Genomic DNA, 20,094 nt, shown 5'->3' on the forward strand with positions numbered 1-20,094 from the left:
TTAGCGAGTTAGACTTGCCAAATACAAACCATTGCTAGCCATTCGTTTCAACAACTTGTTGGTTCTGACCAGCGGTGAGTGTCTGCCGAAATCCGCGAACGTGTCATCGCATTGCTCGTAATCCGACAGTGCCGCAGAGAGGTTGATGTTCAGGCTGGCCTTGTCATGCCCCTTGAGGTTTTCCAAACACGTCAAGAGGTTGTTAACGGCGTCGTCATAGATCTCATTGCAGTCACTACTGCGGAACTTGCGAGCCAACACTTTGGCCTTTGTGGTCTTGACAATCAGTAGGTTAATGGCTGATCTTGTGGCCAAATGAGGGTCCTTCAAATTCATCACGGCGACATGGCAGACGGCCGGGAAGTCAGCTTTGCTGCACAGGTTTACGCCGCCAGCCTGGCCGGCAAGGAGGAGAGTTGCCGTTGCCAGAAAGACCAGTACTGTGAAAGAAGAAGTCATGGGCTTGTTTTGTTTTTGTGTTTTTTTCTTTTGGCTCTAATTAATTTATAAATAATTACTGATTTTTCAGGCTCTCTTCGTTTAGTCTCTCTATTGCATGTGAACTTGAAATGTCAAGGCTTGTAAGTGTATATATAGTACAATTTTTTTTTGAAAGTTGTTAAAGAGAAATGGCTGTTTGGATGTTTCTTAAAACTTGTCACCTTGATTGGTTTTCAACTTCATTATAATTTATGTCAATATTAGGTTAGTTTCTTGATTTCTAAAACCAAGAAGTTTGATTCGAAACAGAAATAACTATTTTTAGTTTTTTTAACTATGTTGACATGATAAAGATGAGTTGCTTTGTGAGGATTACCTTGAATATAGCAAATATTATGTTTAATTATTTATAGCCTTGCGAGGAACAGATTAAAATTTGCGGTCTCTAAATTAAAACCCCCTAATTATTAGCTTGCATGGGGACAAATTGGTTGCAATGTTGTTTTTTCTTTAGTAAAAACCTTAGAGAATCTAGGAATTCTTTGATTGCTCTTGCCATTATCATTAATGATATATAAGTAATGCGTGTTTGACAACTTATTAAAAACTTTTTTTTTTTAATTATTCAATAATTGTTACTTTTTATTTGTCTCAGCTTTATTTCAAACCATCTAACTTTTAATTTTTTTTTTTGGTAAACTACATATTTAGTCTCTCTGTCCTTTACACCATATTTTAATTTGGTTCATAATCTTTCAATTCTATTAATTTAGTCTCTAACATTTCAATACCATATCAATAAAAAATTATTTTATTGCCACATCAACATAAACTAACTTTTTATTTTGGTTATTTGTCACGTTAATAATTTTCATCAAAAAGATAACAATAATGACTAAATTGACACAACACTAAAAAGTTAGATTATGGACCAAATTGAAATATGACGCAAAGGATATGGATCAAATACATAATTTACCATTAAAAAAAAAAAAAACAAACAAACTTTTAGCTTTTAGCTTTTAGAAGTAGAAAATGAAAAATAATCAGTTAATTTTTGGTCCCTCGTTCTGGTAGCGATTTGGCCAATCAAAAAAAAAAAAAAAGAAAAAGAAAAGATCAAAGATAATTTACGGACAAAAAGTTGCAACAAATGAAAACTTAAAGGATTAAAATGTGAATTCACCAAACTTGAAACATGTAATTTATATTTTGCCTTTTATATTTTTTATTTTTCAAGTTATTGGTCTTTCCAGGACAAAAACCTGCGCCATCAGTTTGCTCATGATTCGATATTTAAGAGCATTTTAAGAGTTTTTTTTTTTTTTTTTTTGAGAAAGAGTTTCAACCTATGGCGTCCGCTCCTGATGATAGCTTTTTATCATTAGACCAAAACATCAAAAAAGTGTTGTTGTTGTTGTTGTTGGCATTTTAGGAGTTGGTTCCGTTTCCTAACTCCTAATTTTTTTTTTTTTTTTTTGTGAAAGAGTTTCAACCTATGGCGTCCGTGTCCTGATGATTGCTTTTTGTTGTTAGACCAAAACATCAAAAAAGTGTTGTTGTTGTTGTTGTTGGCATTTTAGGAGTTGGTTCCGTTTCCTAACTCCTAAGTACCATCTTTTATCTTTATGAAATCTATGGTCCATGTACAAAAAAGTGTCTATAAAATATATAATAAAATTTTCTTCCATAGTTTAACCACGCAAAATGAGTGTCAATGGGTCATAGTTACAGCAAGGGCATGCTAGATAACCTTTTATATTCTAGCCAATGAAATCACCATATGCTGGAAAATCGCTTAGAGGCGTGCGTGCATTTGAAAATTCTTTTAGGGAATACACATCTATACATCATTTGAAGATGACTTTGAACCAAGAATAATCAATGACAAGAAGAAAAACGATATTATTATGAACATCCACTGAGGCAAATTCTATGGAATCAAATAATGACATGCCATTTACTGTAAGTGGGATTCATTTTGTAAAAAGGATTGTAACTATCATTTGCAAAACCAAGTTTTGGTACTAGTGTCGGATGATAACCTAACATATTAAGGACTAAAAAATTTCCAAGATTGAGAATCTACGGAATGTCTCATAATTCCATTATCTGTACACCTCTCAGTGTGTCATCTTATAGAGAATTCCATGTTAGAGGACATATAAAACCTTTGCAGCTTGGCTTCAAGAGAAACCACCTTAGAATTTTTGTTATCTTTTTCTTGCCTTTTTTATGTTGGGAAATTTAGACTCCAATTAATCAACCAATCACTCAAGTTGGTTAATTAGTCATTACTTCAGCTTCTATATTCTTAAATACTCTATATCCTTAATTTGTTTCTCTAATGAAAATTTTATCCAATGAAATTATGAGTATATATATATATAATTATATTAAAAGAAAGTAGAATCCTAACTTTTGGTCAGATTATTCCACTTTCTATCCATAATATATCTTGAATACTGAAAGCTTATAAACTAGACTAACTAGTAGTATGGTGAACTGAATCTGGAATTTAAAATTTTACATAATGCATCGTATTAATACACTCATCATCTGAGTACTGCACGAGGGTAAGCATGGGGTCAACATTATTTTACCTCTTTCTCATTATGTATATGGAAAATGGCTAAAGGACCAAGTAAATCTCCCCCTAGGCTCCTATCAACTACATAAAGCTTGAGGGAATATCCGAAACACAACCAGAGATGTGTCATGGAAACATCGGAGAATTCAAATTTTGTTTTAGAAGAAAATTTAATTATTTAATTATTTATGACTGGCATTGAATATCATATCATGAACGTCACAATGCAGGATACCTGCTAATATTTCGAGATTCCTTGAATTTTTAGCCATGTTGCTCGGTGGAATTGTTTTATTCTAAATGCGAATAAGATTCAAGTCCTTCCCTCACTTGATATAAGTACAAAAAATGATTATATAATCATCATCGATTATATTCTATAGTCAAATACTCCTCTTACCTCATATATAATGAAACATATCTGTGGGTGGGTGATGTAACTTTTGCCTGACCACGGGCAAAGGATCAAATGCCTAAGAAGGAAATGGAGAGGGCCTGGAGAACATATCAAACTTGCATAGTGATGATGACGAAAAACCATCAGTAAGCCACACGGTTTTTGCATGTTCGAAACAACACCTGCATAACAAAAAGAGAAGACCTTACAAAGAGCACCGGTGTGGTGCCGGCCAAATACCCTCTGAAGGTCAAGCTAGAACTTCTCACAACTCTAGAGTACCAGAGCTGGAGTGAATTATGCGTACCTTGGTTTATGAGGGTATTTGGGCTTTTATAGTAGTAGAGGGTTGACATCTCTTCCTTGGCTTAGAAGTCTTTTTTTTATAGGAATCCTTATAAGCGTATATTGTGGAATCCTTTTCTTGTAAGAGACTAATACTGAGCGTAGGGCACAAGATATTCCTTATTTATGCATGCATGAAAGCCAAGCCAAGATCATGTCAGAGCCGCCAGTCTCGTGTGTCCCCTTCAGCTCAGTACTGTCAGCTTTCCATCTTCCCCAGTTGACCTCGTCAGCTTAAAGCCGTAGACTCCCCACCGTTGTCACTTGCCAATGGGTGCAAGTAAAGTTGACCGGTTTACTTGGGAATGTCGCTCTATGCCTCCCCATTAGTGAGTGTATATTCACAATTTTATCCTAACCAGCTGCCCCTACTCCATAGCTTCATTAGCCTAAGCTGACAAGTTATGGAGTTGAACTTTATTATTAATTTCCTTTTGCTTAGGAGAGAGAGAATCATTGATTGCCTCGAGCAGCCTTTATTTAATGCTTGGACATGTGGCGCAACTTAATTGGCTCCACTTTTGGACGAGGGCATTGCTTCGTCTTTTGTGCATATCCTCCCTTATATATATACCTCGCCTCCCCCTTCATTTCCTTCTATTTTACTATTGTTGATTGTCCAAGTGGACCCATCACTTCAAGAACTTTGCCCACGTCACCTTGCTTTAGTAAAGACTGTCTTCTTTCAAGAGCTCGTCAGTTTTACTTGGTAAGTTACCTTTGCTCTTACTGCTTCTCATTCTTTACTTTTATTTGAGTTGATTTGTGAAACTTTTTAAAGAGGCCATCAACTTAGGTTCTTAGAATGCCTCTGTCGCTTGTAGGTAGTCAGATGTCTAGAGAAGCGTCAAGTGAACAGTCATCAGTCCGCAAAGGAGTGGCTATGACAAGGTCTTTCAATCAGGCCATGGGCTCGAGAAGGGCTTCTCCTAGTCGTCAGAAAGGGAAACGTCAGCCCAATCTTCTAACGAAATGGAAAATAGTGGAGAAGAAGTTGAGGTAGTAAGTGAGGGCAGGGATGAAGATGACAAGGAGGAAAGGAGAGAGAGTGACGAGGATGGGGACGAAAATGATGATGATGATAAGGTGATAGAAAGTACATCAGAAGGCCCATGATGATGACCGTCCTAAGGTGATAGAAAGTACATCAGAAGGCCCAAGAGATAACCGTCCCTTTATTCTCCCTGAAGAATGGACGGTTAATGAGTTTCTGCCAACAATGTTGGATAAGGTTTTCAAAAATTTACGTGCTCGTTTCCAAATTCCAAACAACATCCCAATCTGTCTCCTTGGAAAGTTTGAAAAGTGTTACATAGTGAAGACCGCGGACGTCGGCATGTACAATACCATGTTTGCGGTGGGGTTAAGATTGCATCTGATGGCACTTCACCGTCAGTTGGCCAACTTTTTAAGGTTGTCTATTAGCCAAATTGCCTCTAACGCATGGAGGATTTTTATTGGGGCTAGGATTTTGTGGGGTAGCCTAAGTGGAGGGAATCGTCAGTTGACTCTTGACGAGTTCTTTTGGTGCTACCGTCCCCAACACATAGTCTCGTCTAAGGGGATATATCATTTTGCGGCGAGGAAGAAGGGGTTGAAGTTGGTATCTAATATATCTAACTTTAATAGGAATTGGAAGGGTAGATATTTCATTGTAAAATGGACGAACTAGGTATGTCGTTAGGAGGAATGGGAGACGATGCCCAATGGTTATTTTGACAATACCTGGGTTTATGTCAAGGATTCAGTTAACCCCATCTGCTCTTTTCCCTTTGTTTGTTTGCTTCAAACTTCTAATACCGTCTACTTGCCTTATTTTTAGCTAGCATTTGTCCTTGCGTTACAGAGGAGTAGAAGCTCGTCATCTCAATGATTACTCCCATCATCGTAAGTTAAACATTTTAACTCTTTTTCTATTCTCGTCAGCTTCTCTAAGGCTGTCAGTTTCCATAATATTTCAGCATGTACAATGCCATGTTTGCGGCGGGGTTGAGATTGCCTCTGACCGCACTTCACTGTCAGTTAGCCAACTTTTTAAAGTTTTCTATCAGCCAAATCGCCTCTAACACATGGAGGATTTTTATTGGGGCTAGGATTTTGTGGGGTAGCCTAAGTGGAGGGAACCGTCAGTTGACTCTTGACGAGTTCTTCTGGTGCTATCATCCCCAACACATAGTCTCGTCTAAGGGGATATAACATTTTGTGGCGAGGAAGAAGGGGCTGAAGTTGGTATCTGATATGCCTGACTCTAATAGGAATTGGAAGGGTAGATATTTCATTGTAAAATAGATGAACTGGGTATGTCGTCAGGAGGAATAGGAGATGATGCCCAATGGTTATTTTGACAATACTTAGGTTTATGTCAAGGATTCAGGTTAACCCCGTCTGCTCTTTTCCCTTTGTTTGTTTGCTTCAAACTTCTAATACCGTCTACTTCCCTTATTTTTAGCTAACATTTGTCCTTACATTACAGAGGAGTAGGAAGAATTTATTCGTCGCGTAACAGAAATCCCGTTGGACAAACAGAGGTGTCGAGATCTCATCACACTCAACACTTTGCACACTTATTGTGGGGGCCTTGAGCCAACACTAGAAGTTCGTCGTCTCAACGATTACTCCCATCATCATAAGTTCAACATTTTAACCCTTTTTCTATTCCCGTCAGCTTCTCTAAGGCCGTCAGTTTCCATAATATTCTTTACTTGCCTTTTTGTAGAAATGGAGGCAGCTAGGCTAAGAGCCCAAGTAAGCACATAAGAAAGAAGAGGGGAAGGCCAAGGAGGGGGCGTCCTCGTCAGCCCTTAAGGTCATCGATAAAAAGGCGCTGAAGAGGAAAGCTGACGGGAAGGATGACCGCCAGTCCAAAAAGGTACCCCCAACCCCTGGTGAGGTTCCCTCTAAGAAGTCATCACCGCCTAAACACAGGCTGGCAAAGGACTAATGACAACATTTGGCCCCGTCATCCAGGAAACAGGTCGTCGTCTTCTTACACACAAGGACTACGTCGTTGAGATGATGAAGTCCATCATTAAGGACAAGGACGTAGACCTTTATGCGGAGCAGGGGACGGAGGAACTGGGGTCGACAGGACTCTTTGACCTTGCTCGGGTACATCCCTTCCTTACTTCTCTAAACCTTTTTTTTTTTTTTTTTTTTTTTTTTTTTTTTTACGCTTAAAAGTTGACGGAAGCCCTGTTCTGTAGGTGATGGTTCGTATGAAGGCACTGCAGGATAGAGGCGTCGCCCAGGGGTGATCACTTGCCTGCACAAGCACATTAAGAACATGACCGATGGGCAAAAACAGTATAAGAAGGGCCTTAGAACCCTTAACTAGGAGGTGAAAGAATTGAGGGAGAAACTAAAGGAGGAGGGTCATCAGAAGAAGAAAGAGCAGAAGGCTAAAGAGACGGCGGAGAAAGAGTTGGCTGTCCTTTTAAGCTAGGTGGAGACAGCCAAGGTTGACGTAGTGAAGGAGTTTAGGTCGTCGCAAACATTTGTTGATTCCTATGTCGAATATTATGGGGACGCGTTTGAGGATTGCCTTAAATAGGTTAAATCTGCCTACCCTCACCTGGATTTGTCTAAGGTTTCAATGGATGACCTTTTGCCATCGACACCTATAGGCGATGCTACTTTTGGAGAGGACGACAACTTCACCGAGTTCGAGGCAACTCCAGAGGATGTTGGCGTCATTCTTACTCAGCCTGCTGCTGTGGACAAGCTCATCGTTCCTTTGACCCCATCGGCCAATACTCCAACTCAAGAAGCTTAAGACATTCCTCCCAAGGGCGGCAAGGTCCCACAAGACCCCCCGACCTCTTGAACCTTGTTTTTCGTTTCCTTCTTGTAAATTCAATTTAATTTTCGAACAACGTTTCAACGCCTTTTGTTTTTTGGGCTCTGTTTGTAAAACAATGTTTTATTTATGGTATGTCATATTTGTTGCTTTCAATATGTGTGTATGTTCCTCTCTTGCCCTTGTGAACTTGTCTATTTTTTTTTTTACTTGGGAATTTTGTTTTGTTTGCTCCAAATTCGTCAATTTATTGGCCACTAAATTTTTCAACAGACCTATCCACTTTGTGGGCTAAGAAACTTGTTCCTTTGTAGATTTTAATTTCTCTATGTGATGTATCTTATAGTATTTAACCTACCCACAGGAGATGATCTTGTTGTCTTTATTGACTAGGTTATGAACCCGTCAACTTGTAGACTTGTCTACTTTTATGGACATTAATTCCTTCTTTTGGAATGAACTTGTTTATTTATTAATAACTTCTTCCACATTGTGGATCTAGTAATAAACTCGTCCACTTTATGGACTAATGATTTCGTCCACTTTATGGACTTAGTAATAAATTTGTCCAATTTATGGACTAATGAATTCGTCCACTTTATGGACTAATAACTTTGTCCACTTTATGGACTGATAAGCTTGTCCACTTTGTGGACTTAGCATAAACTTATTCACTTTATGGACTGATGAATCCATCCACTTTATGGACTAATAACTTTGTTCATTTTATGGACTGATGAATTCGTCCACTTTATGGGCTAATGACTTTGTCCATTTTATGGACTGATGAGCTCGTCCACTTTGTGGACTTAGCATAAACTCGTCCACTTTATGGACTTAATAACTTTGTCCACTTTATGGACTGATGAGCTTATCCACTTTGTGGACTTAGTAATTTTTTTGTAGAAAAACACATTAGTCGATCTGAATAAAACTCCTATTATTATGATAAACCATGCATTCGCAGAAAAGTAGCTTTCTAAAAGAAACCCGCCCTTTTGGGCTTAAACAGTATTTGTAGCAAAAATTAACTAAGGTAAACTAAAAAAACTGAGGAGTGTTTTAAAATTAACTAAAGTGAACTGAAAAATGATAAGTATCGCTCTTCATGCTGTCATCCCCTAATAGTACTTCCGTAAGTGCTTGGTGTTCCATGGATGATGCAACTTTCGTTTGTCGAGTGTTTCTACATGGTAGGTGCCTTTCCTTTGCCATGACATAATTCAGTAGGGTCCTTCCCAGTTGGGGTTGAGCTTCCCATGGGTAGGGTCTCTAGCAGTGCCTATGACCCTCCTCAAAGCAAGATCTCTGACCTAAAAGTCTCTGTGTCGGACCTGAGAGTTGTAGTGTTTAGCCATGCGGTACTGATGCTGTGCGAGCCTTTGTTTTGCTGTTGCCCTGACTTCGTTTACTAGATCCAGCTATAGACACATAGCCTCGTCGTTTGTGCTTTCATCATGATTGTCCACCTTGTAGCTTGTGAGTCCAACCTTGGCTAGGATGACTACTTTGCTCCTGTATGTTAGCCGAAATGGTGTCTCTCCTGTGGGCTTCCTTGTCGTTGTCCTGTACGCCCATAGTATGCTTGGCAACTCCTTAGGCCATATATACCCCTTGCCCCCTCAAGCCGAGTCTTGATAATTTTGAGCAAGGATCGGTTAGTGACTTTAACCTGTTTGTTAGCTTGAGGGTGGCAGGGGAGGAGTAGTGATTTCTGATCCCTAACTGCGAGCAAAAGTCCTAGAATGAGTCGTTGTCGAATTGTTTCCAGTTGTTTGAAACTAAGACTCTAGGGATCCCAAACCTGCATACGATGAACCTCCAAACGAAACTTCGTATGTTCTTCTCTGTAATAATGGCTAAAGCTTTAGCTTCCATCCATTTTGTGAAGTAGTCTATGCCTACAATTAGGAATTTCAGTTGTCGTATGATGTCCAATCCCCACTGAGCAAACGGCTACGGGGCTGTCATTGGGGTCAACTCTTCGAATGGTTGTCTGATAACGTTGCTAAACCTTTGGCACTTGTCACAGGCTTTGACATAACCCTAAGTATCCTTTTGCATGGTGGACCAGTAGTACCTCGCTCGGACGAGTTTGTGTACCAACGATCGCGACCCTGAATGGTTTCCATAGATTCCTTTGTGTACTTCTCTTATGATGTAATCTACTTCTTCAGGACCCAAATACCTTAGGTATGGGTGGGAGAAGCCTCTCTTGTACAAGATGTCCTTCATCAAGACGAATTGTGCTACTTGGACCTTCCACTTTCTTGCGGCTTCCCTTTCATTTAGTATGACACCATTTTTTAAGTAAGAGACTAATAATGTGGTCTAGTTGCTTTTAGAACCTATCTCCTGCACATCGACGAGATCTATTAATGGAGAAAGCTGAACAAAAGAGAGTACATTATCAAGGGCGGTTATATGTTTTGCTAAAGCAGCTTTGATAAGGCAGTCGGCTTGCTCATTCTCTCCCTTGGGGATTTGGATGATCTTGGCCTACAGTCCGTCTACCCTTCTCCTTACCTGCTCTAGGTATTTCTTCATTCTTTCGCCTTTACACTCATAATCCTTGTTCACTTGGTTGGTGACGACCTCTGAGTCTCAATAAAGAACCACGCTTACAGCTCTTGCTGCTTTGGCGAGATTAAGTCCTGCCACTAAAGCTTCGTACTCTGCTTCATTTTTGGTGGTAGGGAAGTCGAGGCGAACTATACATTCAATCTTTTCTCCTTTAAAAGAGAGGAGCACAACGCCTACCCCTCCTGCCTGCTTGTTGGACAACCTGTCTATATGTACACTCCATTGAGGGTATTCATCTACCCCTTTATCTTCCCCATTAATGAATTCTGCTATGAAGTCAGCAACGACCTGTCCCTTGATGGCAGTACGTGAGCGGTACTGAATGTCGAACTCACTCAACTCTATTGCCCATAGTGCCAATCAACCAGCAGCTTCAAGGTTGCTTATTGCCTGTTGTAAGGGCCTGTCGGTTAGGACGATCACCGTGTAGGCTTGAAAATATGGTTTTAGCTTGCGGGCTACAGTAACTAAAGTGAATGTGAGTTTTTCCATAGGCGTATACATTTCCTCTACACCACAAAATGCCCGGCTGGCATAGTATACGGGCCTTTAAACCTTTTCTTCTACTCTAACCAAGGCCGCGCTGACGGCTGCCAGTGAGAGTGCCAAATAGAGGAAAAGTTCTTCCCCCGGTTGCGAAGGACTTAGCAGTGGTGGGGAAGAAAGATAAGCCTTCAGCACCTCGAACACTTGCTGACACTCGACAATCCACTCAAAAGACTTTTTTATTGTGCAAAAGAAGAGTAAACACTTATCCGTCGCCCTTGATACAAACTTGTTCAGGGCGGCCACTTTTCCATTTAAACTCTGCACTTCTTTCACGTTCTTTGGGGGGGCCATCTCTATTATGGTTTTGATCTTGTCCGAGTTGCCTTTGATACCTTTTTGAGACACCATAAATCCAAGAAATTTTCCTGCTGTCACTCCAAATGCACACTTACTTGGATTGAGCTTCATGTTGTAGGAATGAAGGGTGCTAAAAGTTTCCTCGAGATCCTTCAAATGGTCCTCCTTTTTTCGGCTTTTTACCAACATGTCGTCGACGTAGACTTAAACATTCCTTCCGATTTGGCTTGCAAACATTTTATTCATGAGCCTTGATATGTAACGCCTGCATTCTTAAGGCCAAACGACATCACTTTGTAACAAAAAAGACTTTGGCTAGTAATAAATGAAGTCTTCTCCTGGTCTACTTCGTCCATCTGAATCTGATTATAACCTGAAAAGGCTGTAGAGAGAGAAAATTCCCAACCTATCACAAGCTGACACGTCACATACCAAGTCCACAAAATATAGCCAGTTACAAAGTGCCATGTATTGCTGCTAGGTTTTGCTATCACTACTAAAAAACCAATAGAAATTTGCCAAGTGTCATGCAAAAACCAATCACGCATCAGCACGTGTAAGTGATGACATAAGCGAACCAATCAGGTTGTGACATGTGTCACCAATCAGAATCCGCCACGTGTTGCTTATCCACCCCCAAACTCCTATAAATAGAAGCCTTCATAAGACATTTAGGAGGACACCAAGACATCTTGGGTAGACCAAGACACTACTAAGAGATCTAGAAGCCATTGAGAACACCAAGCCATCTGAAGCATAAGCAGCATTAGAGAAGACATCTTGAGTTCAGAAGTCCAGAAGCTCTACTGGAATCCAGCCCTGAAGCCTCCAGCAACTTCAAAAACTTCAAATATGAAGAATATTTGAAGCAGAATCATCTAAACTACCTGCCTAGATCTCAAAGTTCACTGGAATCAAGCTCAAAAGCCTCTAGAAACCTCAACAAATCATAAATCAACGAAGCTCAACAAATTCAAGCCTCTAAAGCCCCAAAGAACTTCCACCACAAACCTTCAAATACGAAGAATATTCAAAAATGAATCATCCAAATCATATTCCTAGACCTCAAAGTTCACTGGAATCAAACTCAAAAGTCTCCAAAAATCTCAACAAACCACAAATCAATGAAGCTCTACAGATTCAAGCCTCTAAAGCCCCGAAAAAGTTCCACCACAAACCCTCAAAAGGGAAGAACGCACGAAGAGCATAAAGAACATGAACACACAAAAAATGTGAAGAACAAAGAATTTCTAACAAGCTCATAGCCAGAGATTCGTTGTAATTCCGTTTCAAAGATCTTCGATCCATTCCTCAGCCAAATTGAAGTATATTTGGTGTTCAAATCAAAATCACATTACCACAACTCCAATCAACAAATCTTTCAAGGAGATCGAATAAGAGGAACACTTATTTGTAATTTTAGAGAATTGTACCACACAATCATTAATACAAATTCGCACTTGTGAAACTATTTTACTTGTTTGACTTATTTCGAACTGAGAAATTTAGTTGTCCACAAAGGCATCCATGAAGCTCAGCAATTGGTGCTAAGTTGTAGAGTCTACCAGCACGTCAACTCTAGAGAGAAGGTAGCTATCCTTAGGGCATGCTTTGTTCAGGTCCATAAAGTCTAGCACATCCTCCATTTCCCGTTGGCTTTCTTGACCATTACCACATTTACTAGCCAATTGGGGTAGTATACTTCCCTGATGAAGCTTGCCTCTTGTAGCTTGTCAACTTCTTCCGCTATTGCTCGGTCTTGTTCTTGGGCGAACACTCGCTTTTTCTGACGAACAGGTAGAAAAGAGGGTGACACATTCAGCTTGTGTACCATGACTGAAGATTTGATTCCTGGCATGTCTTCATGACTCCAGGCAAACACGTTCTGGTTTTCCTTGAGGAAAGCTATAAGTGCTAGGCAAACCATTAGGTTGGCGAGAGTGCCGATCCTCGTGGTTCTGTTTGATCTAGAGCTATCGAAGGGTATCTCCTCGAGCCTCTCTATAGGTTTCGCCCCCATCCGTTGTTTTTCTACGCTTATGATTTGTAGATGGTCATCTATCTCCAGCATCATAACATAGCATTCGCAAGCAGCTATTTGATCTCCTTGCAATTCCCCTACTTCGTACTCAGTGGGAAATTTGATTATTAGGTGGTAGGTTGAAATTACAGCCTTCCATGAGTTAAGCGTAGGTTGTATTATGATGGTGATGTAGGCGGAAGAGCAATCGACAATAAGGAATGTAACATCCCTAATGATCTACTGAGGATAATCTCCAATTGTGATAGGCAATGTGACTGCGCCGAGGGGGTATACTTTTGTTCCTCCAAACCCAACAAGTGGAGCGTTAGTTGGAACTAGACATTCTCTGTTGATCTGCATTTGTTGAAACGTTGGGTAGTAGAGAATGTCTGCAGAGCTTCCATTGTCAACCAAGACCCGATATGTGTTATAGTCTCCTCCCTAGATGCTGAGGACGAGCACATCATCATGTGGGTGGTGAAAACATCAGGCATCTTCTTTCGAGAAACCAATAATGTGGTTGTCGACCCGCAGCATCTTCAGGACGACACCCGCTAGCTAAACGTTTTAAACCATTCTGAAGTAAGTCTTTCGAGCCTTCCTGGACGAGCTGGTGGTCGCTGTGCCTTCCACAATCATCCTTATGTCTCCCAAGGGTTGTTTGGGATGCTCGTTGTCCTATCGAGGAGCCTGTTCTTGAGGAGGCAGATCTGCTCTTTCCTTGTTGACAAACTTCTGTAACTTCCCTTGCTTGATGAGAGCTTTGATCTATTGTTTCAAGTCGTAGCAATCGGCCATATCATGACTGTGATCATGGTGAAAACGACAGTATTTTTCTCTAGACCGTTTGTTGGGATTGCCCTTTAGCTTTTCGGGGAAGGTTAAGGCTCCTTCGTCCTTGATTTGCATTAGGACTTAGTTGATTAGGGCAGTCAGTGGAGTGAAACTCGTGAATCTCCCCGCAAGGGGCTTAGAGCGCCTGTCATCCCTTTGTTTTCCAGTTCTTGCCATCTTCCGTCCTTTGTCCTGTCGTGTGTCTTCTTGCCTTTCTTCCTGCCTTTCTCTCTTCTTAGGTTTCTCCTTTTGGGCTAGAAACGCGTCTTCAGCATTCATGTATTTGGTTGCCCTATAAAGCACATTCGACATAATCTTTAGGTCGTTCTTATATAGTGAAAATAGGAATTTACCCTTCCGCAACCCATTTGTGAAAGCAGCCATGAGTATCTTGTCATCAGCTTCATCGATTGAAAGCGCCTCTTTGTTAAAGCGTGCTATATAAGACCTTAGCGTCCCATCTTCCTGTTACCTGATGCTCATCAAGCATGCAATAGACTTTTTATAAATGTGTCCCCCGATGAAGTGCGAAAAAAACTGGGCGCTTATCTCCTTGAAAGTACTAATGGAGTTAGGCGTCAACCTGCTAAACCAAATTCTTGCGAAACCCTTCAGCGTGGTAGGGAAGGCCCTACACATGATCGCGTCAATTACTTCTTGAAGGTGCATCAAGCTCTTGAAGGATTCTAAGTGATCTAGGGTGTCTTTGGCTCCGTCATAGCTTTCTATTTACGGCATGTGAAACTTCGGTGGAAGAGGGAAGGAATTGACGGACACGGTGAATGGTGAATCTGTTTGATGGACCAAGTCATCGAGGTCATTAGACACTTGCCCTCTAAGGGCGTTCATCATAAAGTCAATCTGTTCCTTTATTATCTATATCTCTACTACAATGTGAGGGGGAGCTATGTTTGTGATGGAAAGGCAGCTCATGTCCTGTCGCTTTGGTCAGCTTGGGGCGTTACTGCCCTCTAGCCCCTCTTAGTCTCTTTTCTCAGCACTAGTACCTTCTTGGTCTTCCTCTTGGGTACCCATCGCTGCGTTCTTCTACCACAACTATTCTTCTAAGTCATGATTCTGTTTGGTGAGACGTTCCACTGCTGCTATGAGGGTCTGGACTTGCCTCTCCAGGATAGTGGGTCACTGTTCATCTCCTTGAACATTATTGGTGGTCGCCATCGAGCGAGTAAGTACCATGCAACTCTTTGTCCGGGAAGCGATAATATGGCTTATGAATCACAAAGGTTTCTCATAGATGGTGCCAACTAATGATGCCAAAAAACCACCAATGAGCCACATGGTTTTTGCACGCTCAAAACAACACCTGCACAACAAAAAAAGAAGACCTTATAGAGAGCACCGGTGTGGTGCCGGCCAAATACCCTCCGAAGGTTAAGTTAGAACTTCTCACAACTCCAAAGTGCCAAAGCTGGGGTGAATTATGCGTACCTTAGTTTGTGAGGGTATTAGGGCTTTTATAGTAGTAGAGGGTTGACATCTCTTCCTTAGCTTAGAAGTCTTTTCCTTATAAGAATCCTTATAAGCGTATATTACGGAATCCTTTCCTTGTATGAGACTAATATTGAGCGTGGGGCATAAGATATTTCCTTATTCATGCATGCGTGAAGGCCAAGCCAAGATCATGTCAAAATCGTCAGTCTCGTGTGTCCCCTTCAGCTTAGTACCGTCAGCTTTCCATCTTCCCCAGTTGACCTCGTCAGCTTAAAGCCATAGACTCCCTACCGTTGTCATTTGCCAATGGGCACAAGTAAAGCCGACGGGTTTACTTCGGAACGTCGCTCTATGCCTCCCTATCAGTGAGTGTATATTCACAATTTTATCCTTATCACATAGTATAGAAGGTAGGCTAGGCCAATCCATGGACCCAAGAATCCATCCTAAGGAGCTCCCATTCGAAATCCCAACCAAAACCGACATGCTCTACACCGGCTGATAAGACAAAGATTCCTTAGCAAGAGGGCCCCGAGAGCCCCCTAGCAACTGCGAAGGAATGTCAACGAATTCGAACTAGAATGAGTGGTGCTTGAATTTAGTAATAGTCACCTATACATTAATTAGGCAACCCCATCTAACATGGGCTGCATTTATTACTGAATGATCGGCCTAAATAGTATCTCATACCCAATAACCCACTCAAACCCTCCAAAAAAAGGGAGGAGACGCCTGATGGGATAAGTATCTCTTGACCTCCATCATCACAATCCACAATGAGTGGAAGCTCAACCATTATAAATAGGACATAACCCCCCACCAAAAAGGGGGTTCGGAAAATTAGAGAGGGAGAAAAAGGGTGTCCAAGAAGAGATCTTGTATAGTTGTGTGCAATTCTATGTTCCTTTGTGGAATTATATAATCTCGAACTTCTAAATTATTTGTTGCTTCTATAACCCCATTATGTACTTAATTATCAATTCGTGGTCTCTTGATTCATTTCATTAGCTCTCCCACTGTAAAATTTTCTGCCATATCCAACAAATTAATTGTGTTAACCAAAAGCTCCTAAGGCCTATCACGGAGAATCCAACCCTCATAATATCCATGTAAATTTAAGGTAAAGGTTTTAATGGTCAAATAAGAGATCTAGATTCAAATCTTGTCTACACCAAAAATTAATTAATATCTTAATTTTTTTGAAAAAAAATTAATGTCTTAACATAATGGTAAATAACAATTATTATGAAGTAAATGTAATATATTTCAATTTCTCTCTCTCTCTCTCTCTCTCTATATATATATATATATATATTTGAATCATATCTATATTTGGAACTGTATACCTATGGAAATAATATAGCAGGGACTAAAAATCTGTTTTACGATCCTACCTTTTGTGGGATGCCATGCTTTAGAGCATGTATATACTTCGTAATTTTTTTTGAAACCTATATACTCCATATTTATGTATTGTTAAATCATATACTATATAATAAAAGTTGGGTTTAGAAGTCGTGGTTGTGCCAAATGGTTTTACCAAATTGCAGAAATTTTTTAGATTTTTTTTTTTTAAATAGATATATATATATATATATATTTTTGTTCTTATCTTCTCTTCTATAATTTCTAAGTTGATAACAATCTTAATTTGATTACAATCTAAATTCTTGAGCTTTATTATTATAAATAAGAAGATGATAAAAAAAATCTTAATTGATAAAAAAAACTGCTACACATACTACTTTAATTCTTCTTATCTTATATATATATATGTGTGTGTGTGTATATATATAAATTTTTCTTACCAATTAATACACTTCTTTTTCTAGCCTTAGGTTTCTCTTCACTTAAAATTCTTTATANGTTTGGTTTGGTACCAGGTTTCAGGTATATTAAAGCTAGGGTTTTTTCTTTAGTTAGAGAATGCTTGGTATGATTGTTGGACTGAAATTAGTCAAGCCTATCTCTATAATCATTAAATTGCAGAAAAAAGTAAAAAGATTGTATCTTTTTTGTTTTTGGTTTCAATCTATGTGCAGATAACAAGTTATTGGAGATGGGTTTCAACTCAGTTTACAAATGCTTATAGGAGATATTTCCAAAGGTATTAAAAACTTGGTCACGTTCCATTCTTTTAGTTATTTATTTATTTTTGTTGTTAAATTGCTATATGTACTACTTTAATTCTTTTTATATTTTTTAATAAAAATTCTTCTTATCAATTAATGCATAGCCTTAGGTTTCTCTTCACTTACAAATTCTTTATTTACATACCTTCTCTTTATCTTATTATTTTAAAATTAATTAAAAATCTTAATCTAATTTAAAGTTCTATACTAGTTATACCTAAATTTACCCTTTTTGTTTGAGCCGGATCAGTTATTTTGTGGTTTCCTTCTTTGGCCTCACAATTTCTAACAAAATTTTTAGAGTTGTTTATTTAAATTTTATTTGGATACTAATAGCAATTGAGTTTCAACTTTTGGTCCTGTGCTTTTGATATATTTGTTAATAAACTATTTAAGGAGAGTTTTGGCATTTGTTAATAGACCAGATAAGGAAAATTTGGAAGAGAGAAACTTATGTCAATATATAAAAATCCCCTAATCCCCAAGACATATATAGATGGTATGCATTTCTCTTCTTAAAAAAAAAAAAAAAAAAATCTTTTTAGGGGCTAACATAGTTTATTGAAGTTTGATTTTTTTTTTTTTTTTTTTGGGGGCTTACCATTATGTTTTGATTTGGATGATTTGCACAATTACAGCCTATTGTTGTGATTTGTTTAAAAGTTTTTTGTTGCTTGCTTTTGTAAATATTGTATTCTGACCAAAGTTTGTTCTAAATATGCTATTGCGGATTGGATGAAATATTTTATTAATGCTACAGTTATGTCTTAATAGAAATAGATTAATTTATTAGAGTATTCCTAACAATGAATTTCTTGATTATTCCTAAATAATTTGTTAAATGATTGTTGCTACATCACATGATTATTTTGATACTTCGTTAAATGATTTTTGTTTGAATAGTCCGGGTCTGAAAACCATGTTGTCAAACTCACAAGAATAACTAAAAAATTATTTGGAATAAACTCTTCACAGTTTACATATATATTGCTAATATATCCGTACTTCACATGTTTAATTAAAAATTATATGTTCTCCACTTATACTTTTATTATATGAGAAAATTTTCCTTTTTAAAACCTTTAGTATGCATCAAGTGATTAGGTCTTTTTTTCTTCGTATATTATTTTTTGCCAATATCATAAAAACAAGTCTATAAGGTGTAACTCAAACTCACCTGTATTTGACTTTCCCATTATATTTTGAATCTTAAATTTTAATGTCTTGAAAATTTAGTATATGTTAGCTATGATTTACGTTGATTCATATTGGTGGGTACGGATGCCACTAATGTATGGTTAATACTCTATTGCTTTTTCCTAGTAGGTTGGATACTCAACCACTCATATATATATATATATATATATAGGCATGCAGGACCTTACCAAAAGTTATCACTTCTTAATTTTCATCATATCCAAATGCTAATGAAGTTATTTTTGATTTGACATCTCCTTTTATATTATTTACATAATTATCTACTATTTTCCATTCAATTAATTTTGGACTTATATATGATTTTTTTAATAGTAAACTTTACTTTAGTTTTATTATCTATTTTATTATTTAATTTTAATTAAATTAATAAAATAATTTCTTTAGTTTACACATGATTCTTGATTAAGCTATGTATAGGCATAATACTAATGTAAATAATAAAAAAGTTTATCACTTAAGGTGGGGTGGGGGGTGGTGAAAAAAAAAAAGGGATAATTACAGTAAACCCACCTGTGGTAAGGCCCGTTTTTACTTTGCCTACCCGTGGTTCAAAACTTATCACTTTGCCCACCTGAGGTACTTTCCGTTAGGGATCTGTTACCCATCTCTCCGTTTGCAGTTAGAAAAACACATTTTTAAAGAAAAACAAACATAACAAAGATCAAAAAGTTAGGGCTTTTTATTTCTTAAGAACTTCTATAAGAACAAATTGGAGGAAAAAACAACAAACCCAGATTCAGTCCAAAGAAAAAAAAAATCAAACCCAAATTAATTGAGAGTGTATGGACCGTTTTCTAAGAACAAATTGGAGGAAAAAACAACAAACCCAGATTCAGTCCAAAGAAAAAAAAAATTCAAATCCAAATTAATTGAGAGTGTATGGACCGCTTTCGAGTGCGCGATCGAAATGGCTATGAACTTTGTGTTTTCCTTTGCCGCTTTGATCGACTAAGGTTAATTCGAACAAGGCTCGGACGTCGGTGCCTTTGCTGGCGAGCGCGATGAAGAACGAAACGTAGGCAGAATTGTCCTCGGGGTTTTTCCCGTCGGGATAGAAATATATCGCCCACTGATATCCTCTGACGGTGAAGTTATCACTCGCGATGTGCTTCCCTACTCCCATGCCTTTTGCCAACGAGTAGCCTTGGATCACGAACTTGTGCGAACCGTTCACCGTCTCTGTTAGCGACCACGACTGGCTCGATGGACTCAAGATTAATTGAAATTCCCTTAAACATTCCCCAACCCATAACAAACACAAACCCAACTTCTCCTTCACTCTCTCTACACCCACAGAGTCACTACCCAACAAACCCTTCTTATCTTCTGTCTCGTTGAAATCGTTGAAGCCCATACTCATGTTCTTAGGGCGCAGTTTGGGCTCGATCGGAGTGACAATCCCTTGTGCATTCTTCCCACGGCCACTGCCTTTGTACC

At 38.7% G+C, this 20,094-nt stretch overlaps 1 protein-coding gene across 1 annotated transcript; it reads right to left on the bottom strand.

Annotated features, from left to right (window-relative positions):
- On the bottom strand, positions 1-459 carry LOC112010455 (putative invertase inhibitor). The gene has a single exon (XM_024042793.2). It carries the CDS (start codon positions 457-459, stop codon positions 1-3), a length of 459 nt encoding a protein of 152 aa, XP_023898561.1.
- Between the last annotated feature and the right edge of the window lie 19,635 nt (positions 460-20,094).

This window comes from Quercus suber, unplaced genomic scaffold, assembly GCF_002906115.3.
Source record: "Quercus suber isolate HL8 unplaced genomic scaffold, Cork oak 2.0 scaffold_1223, whole genome shotgun sequence".
Taxonomy (NCBI): Eukaryota; Viridiplantae; Streptophyta; class Magnoliopsida; order Fagales; family Fagaceae; genus Quercus; species Quercus suber.

What these genes read in the sequence shown, in the direction of transcription:
- LOC112010455 (XM_024042793.2), bottom strand. Translation starts at nt 459, where the DNA reads ATGACTTCTTCTTTCACAGTACTGGTCTTTCTGGCAACGGCAACTCTC.